The sequence below is a fragment of the Mesocricetus auratus genome, unplaced genomic scaffold, assembly GCF_017639785.1.
Source record: "Mesocricetus auratus isolate SY011 unplaced genomic scaffold, BCM_Maur_2.0 Super-Scaffold_100027, whole genome shotgun sequence".
Taxonomy (NCBI): Eukaryota; Metazoa; Chordata; class Mammalia; order Rodentia; family Cricetidae; genus Mesocricetus; species Mesocricetus auratus.
In genome coordinates this window covers 17,104,912-17,124,255 of record NW_024429208.1, presented here as the reverse complement: position 1 = coordinate 17,124,255, position 19,344 = coordinate 17,104,912, and the positions used below count along the sequence as shown (strand labels likewise).

At 43.6% G+C, this 19,344-nt stretch overlaps 1 protein-coding gene across 4 annotated transcripts in view; it reads right to left on the bottom strand.

Moving 5' to 3' along the window:
- Window positions 1-521: 521 nt before the first annotated feature.
- Arid5b (AT-rich interaction domain 5B) overlaps window positions 522-19,344 on the bottom strand; it is a 172,959-nt gene continuing 154,136 nt past the window's right edge. For all 4 annotated transcript variants that reach the window (XM_005070801.4, XM_040732479.1, XM_040732480.1 and 1 more), the window contains 2 exons: window positions 10,440-10,638; window positions 522-6,628 (listed from right to left, as the gene is read on the bottom strand). In XM_005070801.4, the coding sequence (XP_005070858.1) occupies window positions 4,460-6,628; window positions 10,440-10,638 (2,368 nt within the window). In that variant the 3' untranslated portion in view covers window positions 522-4,459. The remainder of the gene's footprint in view (window positions 6,629-10,439; window positions 10,639-19,344) is intronic.

The following is a 19,344-nucleotide window of genomic DNA, read 5'->3' as shown; positions in this document are numbered from 1 at the left end:
GAGAAGGTTCAGTGAGGATTTCCTTTTCACAATAGTCATTTCAAACTCTTTCCCCCCCAGACTGAAGCCACCTTGGGCTTTTGCTGTTAAGAGAATGACTGACTGACTCTCTCCAGTGAGACTTGCAGGCTCCAAAGGCAGTACTTCTCTTTTACTTTCTATTATATTCCTGTTTCTGCCCAACAGTGAGCCTGGCCATAGAGGTACCAGGATACATTTGTTGACTAAATCAACAAACAGTAGCTTTAGGTGACTTGCCAGCATAGGAAATGCACCCTGTTTTCAGGGCCCCGACTTCAAATGTCAACTCTGCCGTTTGTAAGTCAGGTCATCTCGGACAAGTGAGGACCTCTCTAGCCTATAGTTTTCTTATTAGTAAATCAGTCATAACCGTATGTACATGAAGCTTCCAGAAGGCTTACACACTCATTATTATCACCATTGCCAATTTAGAGATCAGAGACTGGAAATCTGCTAAGGCCACAAACTCCCCAGAAATAAGTGACAGACACCCCAAAGGAAACAGATAGTAACATTTTTTATTAAATATTACAGTGGATCAAAAAGTACAAAATATCTCTTGCCTGCTATGTGATTGGGAAACTATTGGCACGGAATACAGTATCAAAAGCAGTAATAAGTACAATTTGGAAAACATACAAAATTGAGTGTTTATAGTTGGCTCAGCATTCTTCTGGTAGTGTTTAAACTAACGCAAAGGTTACTCAATAACCTCTCCATTGAGAAATTATATAACATCACTGGGCCAGGTTGTTATATACAAATGATCACCTTACAGAGCATAGAGGTTACATAGCTGGAGTCACTCAAAGTGTACAATATTTACAACACAGGGAAGTTTAAAAAAGTATAAACAGCCAAGAGATTATGCTGCTCTTTCATTTTTTTTCAGAGATCTTTCCGCCATGGGGAGACAAGCAGAATATCAAATACGTCAACAGCCAACACTGGAGTCAAGGTGCTCAGAGTCAATTCTCCAGGGGTGTGGGTCTCACCGGAGCAAAATCATTCCCATTACTCTCTCAGCTTGGGACAATGAGTCAAACTAGACCACATGGGACTCGGCTGACCACCACCAAATGTGACTTAGTGGGACAAGAAGTGAAGAGAAATAATGGTTCTCTTTGAAGGCACACTACATAAAATATATTTGTGGGACCACCTTGACATTTCCATCAGACACACCAACACAGAGAAATACAGTACTTGAGGATTCATGCACCAGGTCGCAAAGCTGTGACATCAACATGGAGTCTTGGCAAACCCTTCAACATATGCCCTGATGAACAAGTGAAATCCAGAGCTTCTAGCTAGGAAATAAATCAGTCCTGTGGCAAATACTACACATTTGAGTCACTTACTAGGAAAAAAATACTTTAAACCTAAAGCTTAGTTGGGCTGTCTGGTGGTTTATTTTATTTTACATCTTATTTTTAAGTCAAATTTCCCAAGAGTTGGGCCAGAAGTTGCATGGAGAGGATATATATATTTTTTAGTATCATTTAGAATCTCCAAATCTCCAGTAATTCAAGGTCTTAGTGCACTTTGAGTTGTGACATTTCTCAGAAGCCACACTTGGTAAATGGATTTATGACTCCGGTGCCAATTGGATTCCACAGTTTTCTTTACGGAACTACCAATAACAATGGTTTGACTGCACAAAGAAAGGCTCGTGCGATGCCATTCAATAATAAGGCCCCTTGAACTCAAACAATGCAAACAAAGCCTGATGTAAGACATTTTAAAACATCCTTCTCAGCCAATGAAAAATTCAATGGTCTTTTTGAAAGATTCCCAAGTTCTCCGTTTGGAGTTTTAAAATAAATAATGTGCCGCTTCTGTTCTTTGCATTTGCCCTGATATTTTGCTGAGGGTCTGAGCTTTCTTCAACAGAAACAGTGAGTCTCCTCTCAGAAGAGATGAGAAAAACAATAGCTGGACTATGCTGACATTGTTTGAAAATGGTGTGATCGAATTCCTACACGATGAACACATCTCAACTCACCACACTGAGGAAAACAATCGCCTCATCTTGCAAATGGGTGAGCTCGTGGGGTCGGGGTGGGGTGGGGGGAGCGACACAGACATCCCCATTTTCTTCAAGAAACAAACTCACAGGGATCACATATGGATCCAGCCCATGCCTGCTGCAGAATCCCATTTCTCCTCTCCTGATTCTGTGACCATTCAATCTAGTGCAACTTTCTCATACTGTGTCCTGGCCAGCATCATGCTGGCTGGAATTGAGATCCGCCCCCGTCACACACACACACACCCTTTCTTGTGCAACAGCAGAATAATCTGCATGTACACATTTATGATCTAAGTTATACTAGTCTATCTATGGTCCTATTAAATATAATATATATATATATATTATTCCACAGGAAGGTAAATAATTAATTGAAGCGAATGGAACTCTTAACACTGGGTTGCTACATTCTTTTTTTTTCCACCTTTGGATAGCATGTTACTACATGGACTATTTGGCTTCATATCATGAGGACATTTCAATACAGATGAGTGGCATGCATGGCTTTGCATAAGGACCGCCATTTCACGGTCACTAGTTTTGATTATTTTTGTAGTTGAGTTACCTATTCAGAGATGTTGAAAACTGTCATCAAGTTTCATAGACATAAATATGTCAGAGGTAAAAAAAAAATCAAAAGACTTGGTTAACTATGGTCCTAGAGTCTACTGGTAGTGTTGGGGGAGAGGAGGGCAATGGGCTGGGAACTTCTCAAAGCAGCGTGTGGCAGGGTTGGGTGGAGACAGCCAAGAGAATCTGCTCTATGGATCATCTTGTTACACTTAGCAGATGTGACTTGGGAGCAAATGGAATCAAGTGTCAAAAGTGACAGTCAAAAACAAAACAAAACAAAACAAAAAACTCCCAAAGTGGATAATATGGCCACGTGATGAAAAGCTTGATATAAACCACCTTACATGTACACATCCTCATCAAACCCACCCCTTGGGAACCCAAGGAGGATGGCTTTCTCTTGAAACAGAGCATCCAATTACTCTTCAAAGGTGCCACCTAGAAGAGAATCTTGCTAGGAAACTCAAGAAGCCAGCTGATGGTGACAATAACTCTGTCACTGAATGGGCCAAGGCCTGGCTGGGACGCCCAGTGGTCAAACCTTAAGTAGCTCCCCCGTCTGCTGGATAATCACACACTATCCCTTCCCCTTCTCCAGACCACTGAAAAGGTGCGGTTCCAACACCAGCATGAGTCACCCTGGCTTTTGTCTTAAGTTCTGAAACTCCTAAGATGTCTGCACAGCCCACAAGCGTGTCCCCTGGACTGTGTGATTCAGTGGCATTTTGCCAACAAGGTTTTTGTTTTACGATTTCTCTGGTATGTAGGACGGGTTCACAGCCTAGATAAGGTGAGTACAATGCTTAATATTTTCACATAATCCAAGACTTCAAAGCAAAGCATTTGGCTGGAGAGGCAGTGTCTAAGGTCTCTCAACTATGCCCCTTATGAGGAAGGGAATCCTCCAGGCACAGACCCGCAAAGGCACAGGCTTTCCACTAGCTCGTGATCTCCACGGGTTCTTTTCAGTCTGTTCCACTGAAATCAGTTGCTTCAATTTGTAAACAATAACTTGACCACCCAAAGCTGCTCAAAAGAAGATTGGGGGCGGGGGATTGATAAAATACACATTAACAACTAGAAGAGTCAGTCAGCCTTGCAAACAGAACAAAACAAAACAAAAAAATCAAAACAGAAACAGAAGACCTGCAAATAGAAGGGATACTGTTTAATTAAAAAACAGACAGACAGATAAACAAACCAAAAAAAAAAAAATACCCCAGGGCAGGAACAAGAAAGAACCAGGAGAAAACAGAACTATCTGTATATAAATTAGGTGAGCGAACAGTGATCACGGGTAGCTTTAAGAAGCGAATATATACAGTTTAACAGTGTTTACTTCTCTGGATTGTTTAATAGTGTCAAGAATGAAAGGTCTCTTTAAGTTTTACTATACATTGCATTGATTGAACTTGGTGAGTTTTATGAGAAAGAGGGGCGTCCCCTGGCTATCACTTGCCAGTCTTTCTTACCCTATCCTTTGAAAATCCTGTCTCCACTTTTTTGCCCAGATAGCTTTTCTACCATCCAACCTCAGAGGGTTCCTCTGAGTTCTTCTGGGATAGACGCAGATACCCTTCACAAAGACCAACATGAAAAGGAAATGACCTGGGGGCCCTAGGCCACCTGTGTAGGAAGGGAGGTCACAACTGGCCAGCCAGGCTAGGGTTGTCCCCAAAAAGGTAGTCATGTTCACCTGGCCTTCAGACCTCTATGGCTGGGACGAATTGTACCACCAGATTAGAAGGAATACTGACTTCCAACTCTGCAAGCCAGCCCCTCAGGGTTGGTGCTTGGACCCCCGCCGTTTGAGGATGCTGGGCACAGCGAGGCTTACAGTTTTGTGCTGGGGTGCACAGATGACAGCTGAGACGGTGGGAAGGCAGCCTGAGGGTTGATAGCAGCTAAAGGATAAATGCTGTTGTGCAACAGGTCCCCGTAGGAGCTTCCTACTGGGGTCGCTGTGGCCAAGTGTCTGTAGAGTTGCTGAGAATTCGTCGGCGATGTAAAAATTCCTCGTTGCATCACGAGCGAGTGGAAAGCCAGGGGCTGCATGAGAGGAGAAAGCACCGTCTGGTTCTTCAAGTACTGCAGAGAGTGGGAGTACCCGGCCGGGAGCCTGGAGTTGAGGCCTGAGTTACACAGGCTACCAGAATACAAACCTGGGAAGATGGGAGAGGAGACAGGAAGCTTCTGGCCTTCCGATGCAGCCCCAGAATGACCTCCGTAGGCTCCTTTGCTGCCCTCGCTCTCCTGTTCAGAGGCCTTTTCTTTCCCAGACGCCTCCTTGGCTGGGTCCAAGGGAGACACAGCCCTGGCTTTTTTCCCGGCAATCACAAGATCTAAGTCCTCCAGGCTGCGCTTTATGGGGCGAGCAGCTCCAATGTTCTGAGGGCTCATCTTCCTGTGTAGGATGGGATGGACCATGCCTTCCATTTTTCTGAAGTTCTCCAGTCTTACATGGTGAGGTTTTCCCGATCTCGCAAGTGACTCGGGGTATTTTTTAGGAGCCGACATGGTCATGGGCGATACCCGGCAGGCTTTGGGGTGACAGTCTCGACTCTGACTGCTGATGACCTGGAACTGGGAGGCGCCTTTGATCTCCTGGGAACCTGAGGCTGAGTGGGCCAGGCCCAGGACTTTGCTGGTTAGTTTCTGTGGGTTCTTGGGAAGGCTCAGGTCTGTTGGTTGATCATCTCTAGAGGCTTCCGCCGCAGCCCCCTTCTTATCTTGCAGATGAAGAGAGGCGAGATAATTCACATGGACCTTCTCTGGGTGTTTGTGAGAAGGAAAAGCGCTGTTTTCAGATTCCTGGTACATGTCCCTAGAGGCATACTTGGATGACTGTTCGTTGTGAAGATGGTGTTCTGTGTGGCGGTAGAGGCTATGGAGATGTGGGGATGAGTAGAAGTCGGCCAGGAAACTGGGCACGTGGGCGTGGGAGACGGCTCTTTTCTCTAATAGCTTGTCCTTGCCCTCCTGCACCTCTTGTTTTAGGATGTAGGAGTCGGCCAGGGTGCTGAGCTGGTGCTTGGAGAAACCGCAGCGGTGAGCATCAGGTCGACTCAGTTTGTCGTGCTTGAAGATATCATTGATGCTCTTTCTCTCCTCGGAGGCCTTGCTTTTGAAACTCTGGACATGTTGGATTACGGATGGCCGGCTGATGGCCATGTGATCAGAGCTTTGGCTGTGATGGGCCTGGGCCAAACCCGAGCACAGTTCATCCCTGGCAATCAGTTTCTTTTTGCTGATCAAAGGCGGTGGGGAGCCATAGGGATAGCTGCTGGAGAGGCTGGCCCCACTCACCTGAGACAAAAGCTTTTTCTTGGCCAGCGGGGACATGATACCGGGGTTGCCCCGGGAGTAAAGCAGGGGTGTGTAATTAAGTCCGTGGTTCTCGTTCATGGGCCCGGTCAAGTCTTTGTCTTTGAACATGTCAAATGATTGGACCACAAGGACCTTCGGGGTCTGTTTGAGGGCCGTGTGGATGTCGTCACTGCCCAGCTGGTCCACCTTCACAGTGCAGTTGGCAATGTAATTAGCCATGGCAGGAAGCTTGTCTTCCTCTGCCTCATTCTGGCTTGCCAGTGGTGTCTGGGTGGCAGGGAAGCTAGAGAAGGGTGCGTCTTGGAGGACATTTTCAGGGCTCTCTATAAAGCAGCAAGGTTTGGCTTCTTGCTTTGAGTCCATCTGGGCAGTGGGAGAGGCAAGGGGCTGTTTGCCAGCCCCAGGGGTAGAAGCCGAATCTCTTTCAGGAGGCAGAGGAGGGCTTGGGAGTATAGGGGCCAGACCCTTGTCTCCTGCTTCCTCAGCCTCCTTCTCACTGTTGGAATCTTGGTCAGTTTCACTGTCCTTTTCTGGGTCTGCTCTGGACACTGGGGCCCTCGCCGGAAGGTCCTTGTATCCTTCCGTTTTCTTCTTTACTTCTGGAGCAGGGAGAGGCTCTGCTGTGATGTTTTTCTGGCTTAATGTCTCTTCTTCCTTCCCTTGATCGGAGGAGACCTGGACAAACATTGTAGGAGACACTTAGAGGAGAACCAGGTACATTGACATGCTTGGTTAGGAAACAAAGAATCACACAGAGCAGACTTGTCAATCAGCTCACCCAGTTTTCCCAAGGCTTTATTACTCCCAATCATGGCTCTAAACAAAGACATCCAAATTACAGAAACATTCGGGGAAATAAGCACACTCGCTCCAGCCCCTTATGAGACACCTATCAAAACAGAGCGATGCAGCCGTGATCGGCACATCACGCCACTCCTTCATTCTGATATATAGTTTAATTCTATGGTTGTCTTCTTATCAAATCAGTCAATTATCCAAATAGGTTCTAAATTACATGTTACATGTTATGACACTTCTCTGAAAGACTTTAAAAAAAAAAAAGCATCTCTCGCTCAAACAATTGAACCAACCCCATGTCAGTAACAAACAATAAACTTAACTCCTGGTCTTTCCTTGAGAACTGTCCCTTCCTAAGGAATTTAGTGGGATCCACCGGAAACCAGCTATGCTTACATGTTAATCATGCCTTGGACTTCCGCAATATGTAGGTCTTGTAAAAATACCAAAGACGTATGCAGATGGAGTGTGTGCACCCGGGGATAGGGAAAATTCTAAATCCTTCTATGACACACAAAACTCACTTCTTGAACATAATTCAGGCGGGCAGTGTCACCCCTACCTAGTACAGCTTTTCTATTTATTGAAATAAATTGTCCTCAAGGGGGTGGATACTTCCTGTTTGTGGTAGCTATAGGCACAATTTAACCCATTTACTACAGAGTCATAGAAGCGTTAGCCTTAAAGGTGAATTTAACTTTTCACCTGTGATACAGCCATGGACAAGACTTTCCATATTTGGTCTGACATGCCTTGGTGGGATAGTCACGAAACATTTCAATTAAGTTGTTCCCCAATCTCTTGACCCAATCACATCACCAGAACATTTTTTCCTATGGTGAAGAAACCACCAGCTGCATCATATCTTTAAGGATGACTAAAAATGTTGGAGGATATTTAGGAAAAGTACTTTCAAGGACTCATATCCATTTTGTGGATATTTTTCCTCAAATCTACATGAAGATAACCCTGCTTACCAGGCATGTGTGATACCCAAGAACATACCCCCACTCTTCTTGCACTGATAACTGTATTTTAAGTGCAAATATCATTGTCAGTTCTACACTAATAATTATCATTTGTCTCTTGAGCTTGTACATTACATTAAAAGACATAAAACTGAGTGACTTCAAAGGGCAAATTAAGCTCAAAATTCTTCAAAGTTTCTGTGACCTTGGCCTTCAGCTACATCGGAGTCTGGCGTGTCTGTCTACAAACCTGGTTTAGGAATGGATTGGAAAGTTGGGCCAACAAAAGTATAAGTGTTTGTTTCTGAACTTCCTGGATCTGTTCAGAGATAATGTGTACTTTGTAATCCCTAAGGACAGTGGATTTGATTAGACCCCTCCTCCCTCTTTTGAGTTTAGTGCTTCGGATTGAAAGCATCAAAAACTACAACATGGCATTCAATGCAAACCCGGAACCTGACTTGCAGGCATGCTTAACCTGCAAGTCAGGTAGCTGGTGGACCTGGTTCTTACTGAACGGATCATTTCAAAGGGGTTGAGACATCAGGACTTCATCGGACAGATTAAAAGCTCCATATGCCCAGAGCCCACTTCTGGAAAGGGAAGTGTTGGCAATAATAGAATCATTTCCTTTGGGGAACAGGGAGCCCCTCAGCTGTCAGAGGTTTGGTGGACTCTTTGCAGCAGGGCTTCTCACTTTCCTCTTGGGAACGGTCACTTTCCAAGCTAACGGGCTCCATGGGTGGAAAAAGGAGCCTTCCCACAGTTCACAAAGTCACTGTTTCAAACTTTCCCCACTCTGATGGAACCATTCAAAGGTCAGCTGGCCCCATGATCCTCCAAGCATCCGCTGGTCCTTTGACTGTGCTGTGCATCTGGTGTCTAATAGAACTGACCAATCCAAAGCCCTGTGATAAATCACCAAGCCCGATGGATCAAGGAGGAATGGAATGTAACCCTTAACTTGGAATTTCCTTGCTTTGGGCAGTTTATGTCACAAACTTGCAAATGTTTAGAAGTCTGTAGCATCTTGCATTTTCTTCCTTCTGGAGTTACTAGAGCTTAAAGGAATTATAAAACTTAATAAATTCAGGCCTGGCTCAGACTGGGACAATAAGGATCGACTATGAGTTCAAGTGCTGCCTGGGCTACAGTATGAGTTCAAGGACAGCTTCAGCAACTTATGAAGGCCCTGTCTCTAAAAAAAAGCTAACAGACATTCAGGAATGTGGCCCAATGACAAGACACTTCACTAGTGTGTGCAAAACCTGAAGTTTTAGAATCTGTCTCCAGTGAGTTAAAGTATTAAAATTATCTTTTTAAGGAGGAATCAGCTGGGAGTTGGTGTGTGTGTGTGTGTGAGAGAGAGAGAGAAAGAGAGAGAGAGAAAGAGAGAGAGAGAGAGAGAATGAGAGAGAGAGAGAGAGAGAGAGAGAGAGAGAGAGAGAGAGAATGTGTTTTAAACTGGAAGTTAATGAAGCTATGTCTTATGTGTTCATTATAAGCCTGATTTTTAGAGAATGTTTAATATCAGTACCCAAATTCCCTCAGGGGTTGAATCCTAGAACATGCTGTCTCCGAATGTAACTGCTTTTTTTTTAATGGGCAGCAGAATTTTTTTATTATTCATGTTGAAACAGAGCCCAGTTCAGCCTCCTTGGTTAGCTGGATGCTACCAGTCATGCTTCCTGCTAAAGAGTTTCTAGCACTAAGGTTTTTGATTTGAGAGAGTAATGGTTTCTGTAGAATCACTTCGACATTTCTCCATGAACAACACAGACCAAAGATCTTGCTAAATTGGTCTCAACCCAAGGATACTGAATAGAGGTCAAGAATGAGAAGCAAATATCCCTAAAATTTGGGAGAGGAACCTGAGGAGATACTCAGGGATTTCATTAGCTTTCCTTCCTGATATCTGCTCCCCCCCTCCCCCAAGTCACACTGACTCCTTAAATAATATGGCTGGAAAACCCTCAAGAAGCTATGTTTATTCAGGGAAATCCTGAGTTTCAGGAGGTTTTAGTTTGGTCTCCAATTCTGAACCTTTGCTCCCAGTTTCCTTCATGTTATTCTCAATTTTCTAGATTCTTCTAGATTCTAGTCACAGCCTATGTCATTCTTTACCACACATTGCATCATTGTTTCTAAGCTCCCAAGGGAAAGAAAGCTTTGGAGCATTAAAAATATTTATTTTAATTAATTAATTATTACTATTAATTGGGGGGGTGTGCGTGTGCACACATGTGCCATGTGTGTGCAGGTGCCCTCAGAAGTCAGAAGAGGGCATTGGATTCCATGGAACTGTAGTTATAAGCAGTTATGTGCTGCCTTCTAAGATGGGTGCTGAAAACAGAACTTAAATTCTCTGGAACAGCAACAAATGTTCCTGAGAGGTGAGCTGTCTCTCCATTCCATAAAAAAAGGGTTTTAAAAGTTACTATTTGAGAATTTGTTCTATGTACATGTGGACAACTTTCCACACAGATCCAGAGCTCTCCTTTCACCACATGTGTCCTGAGGCTCAAACTCACGTCACCAGGCTTGGTGGCAAGTGCTTTTACTCACTGAGCCCTCTTACCAGCCCAGAGGCTTAGAGTTTGTGACTTCTCAGAGCAGCCATGAGAGACACAGAGACCCTGTTGGAGATTCTGGGGTCAGGAAGCCCCAGAGGCAGAGTGTGTTTCCCAGGGCTGGTATCTCTGGGAGACACAGCAACTCACCTCAGATGTATCCTGAGGCTTTGGTGTATTCTCTTTTTCTTTCTTATTTTTGGGCAGTTCGTGTTTGATGCGTTTGGTTCCTGATACTTTTGTTTTAGTCTCATTTTCCTGTGAATTGTTTTCCTGTTTCCGGGGTTTGATTGGCGGCAAAGGTTTATCTTCTTCTCCCTTGATAAACCTTTCATATGGTAGGATTAACCTAAAAGGAAAGAAGAAAGAATAGTACATCAGTTGACCAGTCCTAATGACATCATCACTCTGGAGCTTGTTTTCTCTTCCTGTAGTAGCCCCGCCCTCCATCTATAGGGATACAGTCTAAGACTCCTCATGGATGCTGAAACTCATGAGTACCAAGTCCTCTCTCTCTATCCTATACTTTTCCTATGCTTGAATACCTAATAAAATTGAATTTATAAACTAGGCAGAGTAAGAGATTAGCAGCTGTAACTAATAGAACAATTATAACAACATACTGCAATAAAAGTTAAATAAATGTAACTCTCTCTAGCAAGTCAAGATGCATATTGTTTTCCTACTATGGCTGGCCATAGGTAGCTGAAGCCAAGCAAAGCAAAACCGTGCATAAGCATATTGTTGAGTGGCCTCATCATTGTTGAGTGGCCTCATCACCATGACATGGACTCTTTCCAGAGAGTAACTCTATGTAACCTACTTTATTAAAAAACTTGGTTATCTGGCCACCTAAATGTTCTCTGAAAGACTTCTCTCCTTTTGACTTTGTGATCTGACATACCAAGGACACCGATGGAGATAGTCAAGGTTGACATTGTCACAATGGCCCACACCATTTGGCTAATTGCCAACGATATCAGGACAATAATGGCAGCTACTGTCCAAATGTATATTGAGTAACAAACCCTATGCCAGGCACTGCTCCAGGTTCCGAAATATATCCATGAATGAAACATTCATAGCCTCTGACCTCATCAAGCTTCTATTCTAAGACAGGCTAGGTACAAGATGTAAATCATTCCATTTAACCCCCACCACATCTCTTCGTATTATTGTCATCATCATCATCATTATCCCAAGATTAAACAAAGAGCCCAATGGTCACAGCATCTGTTGAATGTCATTTGTGTTCACCTCAAAATGTAGATCTGACACGATAATTTGAAAAAAAAAACTGCTATCATGAAGCCCAACCCTAGGTACAATGAATATACACCACTGGAAAATACATGTATTTATGTATATAATACAAGTATAACACTTATTTGACACCTCCAGCCCCATTCATTGAAGACCAGCACTTGAGATAAAAGGACAAGAGGAGGCACGCTCAGTTTGACCAAGACAGACGTTGTATACTCTCACCCTGAAGATCATCAGGAGAAGGTCTGGTTTGGTTTTTTTTTTGTGGGGGGGTACCAAGTCAGAAAGGGCCCCAGCAAGGAAGAAACCAGCTAACCATGAAAGCAACAAAAATCAGAGGACTGAAAAATCCGAGCGTTTTAATTACATAACTTTTACCAACAAAGTGCATAAAATTGCTCTAAAAAGAGAAACATCAAACGGCTCTGGTTTTAATCTGCTCCCTTTGCAACACAGCTCTCCATCTGAACAGGGAAAGAGCTGATGTAATTAAAAGGCACGGATTGCATTACAATCCGAGTTTCGACTCCAGTGATTAAAGTTTTTCTAATGCATTTGGTATGATTAATGACTCACTGCGGGATTAATACAAGACTCAGCCTTAAAAATATGAACCTTAATACAGCAAGCATCATTTGTTTTAAATACGACAAGTTGACTCAATGAAGAAAATGTACTTGGCTGACAAAAAAAACAACCCGTTCAAATATTGGGAATCTTTTATTTTTAAACTAAGACACCTGGGGGGGGGACCTTGATTTGGAATATTTGTTTAGTATCTTAAAATTGGTTTCTGATTGTACAATTTGTTTACTAGCTGCTTAAATATACATACACCAGTGTTCCAGGTTTCACAGTAAAGACATGGGGATATTTGAGACATTGTTAGTCATTCTTTAACAGCAAAGCAAATTGTGGAAAAGTCAAATGCCAATTTATGGTATTTTAGGATCCAAATCCATTCACTGAGCATGCTCAGACAAGGTATGTGCAAGGAGGCATGGATAATACTTTCGAGGCCTCTGTCTGGCAGTGGGCCAGCCACGAAGATCAACACAACCCATGGGGGATAGTTATCTTCAGATCCCATTACAGCCCGAGTTTAAACATGTTACAGCTGCTAAAACTGGAAACTGCTCTCTTCATGTAGACTTTACTAAAATAATATATGGTTGCCAAATACCTGCTTCCCACCATAATATTACAGTGCGTGTTTATATAAGGAAAAGCATAACTATGCAGAAGAGAGAAAAAGGCAGTCTTGTTCATACTTGAATTTATTCTGTCTCATCTTTAAAATCCCTGACTTATTCCCTCCAGTTCCTCTGTCCTCTGCATTTTTCTGCCAGGGACTTATTTCCTTCTCCACTATCAGAAGGTAAGGGATTTTTCAACCAGGAGCAAAAAACGCATTGAATATTTTAAACTGGAAAAAATATTTTAAATTGATTTTAATGAAAACACATTTTATTGTCCGGACAGATAGGTTTGTTGTGCTTTTGTTTTGTTGCCATGGGAACCAAAGAGCACAGAAGCCCTGGTATTCCAACGGTTACCATTTGTGATACCTCCCTTCCTCCAGTTCCCTTGTCTAATGGAGATGGTGACATCATGAGGGACTCTCTTTCTTGAGAATGACATTTACTGAGTGTGAGGAGGAGAAGGAAGGAAGGCAGAGAACAAGGTGGGGGACACACTTAGGCACCCTACGAAGACCCTCACTCTGGGTACTGACAGTCTCATGCTAACCCAGATCTCTAGTACATATCCAGCAAGAGCATGATTTTGTCTTCCAGTTTTTCAAGTTCATGAGGTTGGGCAATATTTTCGTAGTTTCTGTCTCTCCTCTCTCTCATCTTTTCTCATTTTTGACTCAACTTAACAGCTGGCGAGCCTTCAACAGCACACAATATATTTTCACTTTGCTGGTCAAAGGCCTGAAGCCAGAAGGCAGGAAATCAGGAATTAAGTATTTCTTGTATCTGGAAAGAGGCATGACTAAGGGTAAAACCGTATCCAAACACAAGCTCTGCTTGTTCAAAGCTTCCAGAGGGTGTGTGTGTGTGTGTGTATGTGTGTGTGTGTGTGTGTGTGTGTGTGTGTGTGTGTGTGTGTGTGTGTGTGTATAGGTCAACTGAATGTGGGTTTTTTTCCACTTCTAAATCATTGAAAGATAATTATAGTTGCTCAAAGGGAGAAAAAAAGCTCCTAAAATAAAACAACAGAGGCATCAGCTGAACAGAAAGCAGAAATATGAGCTCTGAAGAACGGGGCACATCCCCACAGAGTACATAAACAAGCCCGGCTTCGTACAGTGACTTCCGTTCGTGGTGATCTCCTTGAGTGTTTTTGTTAAGTTCTTCTGTCACGGTGCAGCACAATTACCCCACAGGATGTGATCTTATCATCCGATTATTAGAAGTTTTTCTTTTGCAGCACAAGAGGCCAAAAGCTATGATAGGTTTCAGAACATTTCAGTGTTCAACGCACACATGTTATCATTAAAAACAGGTTAGCCACTATGAGATTAACATTGCCCAATACAGGAAGCTGTGCAGGTTTGTATTCTGCGGAAGAATGCAGTGTAATGTGGCGTGCCCATGGCTCTCGGAGGATGGGTTCTCAAATATTTGTAGGACAACAAAGATTTAATCGACTTCGAAACTGTACAGATAAAAAGCAAGCATGTGTCCCCCCCCCCCGCTCCCCAGCACATCCAAAAAAATGTATCCATTACACGGAAAAAATATTTTCATTGTATTACAACTCAAAGAATGTAGGCTGAGTCTTGGATGGGTGGAAGCACTGGGAAGAGGAGGAAATACACTTATTAATAAATCCATACAGACACCCCACCCCCATCTCCATCTGAGTTAGAGATCAAAAGCTCTGGAGATAAATGTGCCTTTCTCCTTGTCCAGATTTCATATTTCAGATTAGCAAAATGCTTATTTACAATGCCATTAATGGATGTGAACTACGTAAGCCACCACACATTTTAAAAATGTATATATATATAACAGCTTCTCCTAGGCATAAGATTTGGAGCAGCATGAGATTTTCTTTTTCCCCAGGAATAATACAAGAATAACATTTTTCCACCTCAGAGAAGAAACAGTAGGGGAGCCTTTTGCTATCACAGAGCTCCTTATTAAATTCAGTCACTGTGAAAAGACAGATTGTAACCCCCTCCTTATTCTTCTTCCTTTAAAAAAAAAAGGAAGACTTAAAAATCAACTCAAGTTAAAATTAACAAATCAATGGCATTATAGCCTTAGATTTATTAATGTCTGAGCCAGTAAATTATCATCAGACAAGAAGTTGTCGGCTGGAAAATATCGTGGCTTTGCTAAAATCTCAAGCTGAATAATGGCGCTCGGTACACTAGGATTTTATATGTGCCTCATCTGATATTATAAAATATTCAATATATTTCTCTACAGCAGAAGTCAGGGGTCAGCAAATCTATTACTGTAATGTAAGAAATCTGGCAACTTGCCAACTCGTCTCCCTTTTATTATTTTGTTTTAAACACTGAGGCAGATAATTTTATATTGACAGAGTCTGCAGTCCTCCGGGACCTTGCCTCTCTTTCTCAACAACAACAAAGCAGCCATCTGATATTAGAGAAATATGTATTGCCCATGTCTGGTCATTTACACTTCATACAAAAGAAAAGACCCTTGTATTTATGAACACCCCTCCCTTCCCTGTCAAAAGAGGAAAAAATGATGTAGTGTCTCATCCTAATGAGTAGCCACTAATGTCTCCTGAATCAATGTGTATTTGTATGGAAGGAGTGAACTTTTGGGCCAAAACATTTAGCAAATGGTACTTAGGAGGAGAAATGAGAATCCATCTATTTATTGAGAGCACCAAAAAGGATATTATAATAATGTCCGGAACTGATCCAATTCAGAGAACTAGGGAAGGGAGTAAGGAGTCTTTAGGGTTGGGTTTGAATCTCAAGCCTACCTCAGCTAGTTCACAGGCATGCTCACAGCATTCAACCAGGTTTTTAAAGGTTCAAGTTTGAATCTTTGCTATAAAATTCAGAGCAGAACAGGTTAGAGGCAGAGATAATGAAAGCGGTGTATATACCAGGTTGAAAACAGGATTGCTTTGTGGCAGTATAAAAGAAACAACGTGTTGGTTCTGCTGGAGCTTCAGGCCTGACCTGACCCCAAATGGACTCATTACATTTCAGAGTTGATTCCAGGCTTGATAAATTCTGAGACTTGGACAGACATTTCCCTCCTGAGCCAGAAATTGAAAATATAACTTCACTGTGAAGTGTAGGACGCAATCATTCATCAAATGTGGACTGGTAGAATTGCCTTTCGCCTTTGTGAAGATAGAGTGTGCATGCTCACTAAGGTACCAATGAGGACTGAAACAGTGACACGCTGCCCATCCTTCCATGTTGAGCCTACATCTGTGAAAATGACAGAACAGCATTTAGGCATCAGAGCCCAAGACCAGAAACCAGATATACACATGTGCTCTGTGACTCTGCAGTAGAGCATGGAGATCGTCTCTTCAATGGAGATGATAATGCTTGAAGACATTGGCCTTAATGTCACATCACTCTTGCTATTTGCTAGGCCAAGCTCCGTTTGAGAGCGATCTGGTCTTGGCCAATACTTTTCATATTACAGTGTTACTTCGGTGTGTGTGGGGGTGAGGACTGAACTAGCAGAAGTCATTGACCTGGGAGACACATACCCGTAGGAGAAGAGGCAAACGGCACGCACTGAGCGTCAAGAGGGAGGCACTAAGTTGGAGCAGAGGATGTGAAGTTCGAGTCCCTGGCAGAACTCTACTGAGTAGAGAGCTGGGAGGAGAGCACAACATGGTGTCTGTGAGGGAGCTTGCCTAAGAGCTACTAAGAGCAGGTAGTACTGCCCTGCCCAAAAGAGAAGTACATACAAACAACAACACATGCGGTCTGCGTTGAGACATCGGAGAAGGTCCAGAGTCCACTATTTTCCTGAAGGGAACACCGGCATCTGTCACCAAGGGTTTTTTCCTGGGAAAGATCAGAATGAGAGGACTGCCGGGACCCTTCGGAGCTCTCCAGTCTCTCCTGGGAACACTGAGAATGCTTTGTTCTTAGGCCTCCTGTTATTCCTGACACCCTCGCCCTAGTCCCAGGGTGGCCCTGAGCCTCAGTGAGCAGGGGGTAGAAAGTTATGTCCTTCTGAAACCCAACAGGATGATGGCTGGGCTCCCATCAAAGTGAGCCACTGTGGAAGAGGCAGCTAAAGACGATGGGTGCTCTGAAGTGTGGTCACCAGGACTTGGGGGCAGGCAGAGCAAGGTGAGGAGGTAGGAAGAGGAAGGTCAATTATACTGTGCATGTGTGGTGCTATATACGGAACCATGACCTAGTGCACACTAGATAAGAGTTGTACCATTGAGTCATACCCAGCATAAGTTATTATTGATTAGGTATTATAATAGCAAATGGGTAGAAAAACTGAGGAGCAGAACTGAATCAGGGTATCTGAGCTGTGTTTCATGGACAATATGCATCCCGGGAGAACTAGGAATATGTAGTTGACAACGTCGTGTTGTACTCTCATTGGGTTGGACAACACTCAACAGGACAGTAACACACAGCTTTTGAGTCCTGGAGTTTGAGCCCCACACAGATCTGCTGGGCAGAGCTTCCTGTGTCAGCATCTAGGTGGCCATCTGCTCTGACGGAGAAAGTTCTCCTTAGAAGACAACCTGACTGATTGCACCTGCCCAAGTTAAGGGCGGTCTAGGCTCCTACGAAGTTGTCTAATAAATCAGGGTGAGCCTCCTCTTCTTCTCAGAGGTGACAGGCCTATGGAATCCACATAACCATTCAACAGAGGGGCAACCTGTCTCATCAGAAGCAGATCTACAGCCTGAGAGAAGGGCACACTCATCTGCCACAATAGGCATGCCCTGTTGCTTCACGAGGGGTTTATCTTGTTAATGAGGCCCAATTTGTTATAAATTGTAAGGGAGGCTCAAGGATGGCTTCTCTATGAAATCTCACCTCCAGGACTTAAGAGGTGTGAGGCCATAGTTTCCCATGGTCTCTCTAACGGGGCTTTTTCTGAGCTCGGCTTCAGGATGCTTGCTCTCTGCTTCCGGAGATTTCTGTGTTGTTTCCGTACCTGCCCAATGAAGACCACACTGAAGAAAGCTAGACTGGGCTTCAGGAGGCTGCCTCTGATGCCCCTGGGATCACAACACGTGCTAGCGACAGAGAATAGACCTTAAAGAGCACCCTGGCCTCCATAGCTCCAGGCAGCACTACCGAATATAACATCAGTTGTTCTTCTCAATAGGGAAACAATGACTAACTCTGACTGGAGTGGCATGAATCCATTTCAAGGACAGCCGACCATCATTTCATGAATAATCAATAAGTGTCACTGGTGTTTTCAGTGTCACAGACATCCCACTAAAGATGGCAGGCACAGTCCACATGGAAAAGTCCACGGACGACTATTGCACGAAGTCCTGGCATGCTAGAAGCCACCACTGCTGCCAGGGCTTCTGAAACCTTCACCAGTTTCGCATGGCACTCCCAACTTTGGGCAAACTTTGTAACAACTTGTACAAAAACACAATGTTCCAAGGGATTTTCAGTGGCCAAGCTGAAGATACATTTTAACGGTAAACAATTACATTTTTTTTGTCATCTGAGCCTTGTCTTCCCCTCCGGCTTTCCCTTTTGGAAACATGCTCTCTGGCTTCTCAATAGTTCTTTTGTGAAGGCAGGGGCCTGTTACTCTCATAATTGAAAAGATGTTTGTGCAACCGCATGCTTGAGAATTCGGCTCCTTAATCTTAATGATAAAGCCCCGAGGAGAGAAAAATCATAAGTGGAGAAAATCATAAGTAGAAAACTCTTGTTATTTATCAAAAAGAAAGGGGGCTAAGGCACACAGTGTCTTCTCAAATTTAAATTCATGCCTGGTGAAAATGATCAATACTGTAAAGTTGCTTAAGCACTACTGTTCCGTGCCAAAGGCTGGCAGGTGGATAAAGGAGAGGATGGGAGGAAGGACAGAAGGGAGACAATGAAAGACTTGCACAAGGAAAACGTGCTGTTTGGCAAGCTTTTGGGGGAGGGGGGGCGGAAAAGGAACTAGCCATGGCTTCCAGCACAGCAGACAGATGAGCTTGAAGAGTGTGTGCCTGAGGCTGTTACCCTCACAGTGTAAACTCCAACTTCTATTAATTACACAGTGCGAACCTAGAGGCAAATTCAAGAATTTTTAAATAGAGATTTTTTTCTTCCAGATGATGTTGCTTTTGCTGAAGAAGAGGAAGAGGGGAAGAAGAGAGAGGGGGGAAAGGGTTTATTATTTCATTTATTTATTTATTTATTTATTTATTTATTTATTTATTTAAGCTCTGGGGCCTGGCCAGTGACTTGTTTTCATTCCCCCCCCCCCAAGTTTCTGGAAATATCCAGGCATTGGGAAGTTAACCAGAACATTTTAGACGTGCTGAGCAATCTGACACAAGGCTGCTGGGGATGAAATTACCTGACTGGCCTGTGGGGAGAAATTCTTTCCAGATGATAAGAGGTCACCCAGGCAAGGGAGGTAGACGCTGATCTGATCCTGGTCTGTCCAGGGAGCAAGTCTGGGGTGGGGGCGGGGCAGATACAAGGCAGGCCAAGAACAGCTGTGCAGACCAGCAGCAAGTTTGTGTTTGGCTCTTTGGGGCTACTGGGTGTCAGTAAGGACCAGCTAGGCCTCTGGTATGGAGGGGACAAGGAGAGAGGTGTTGCAGAGAG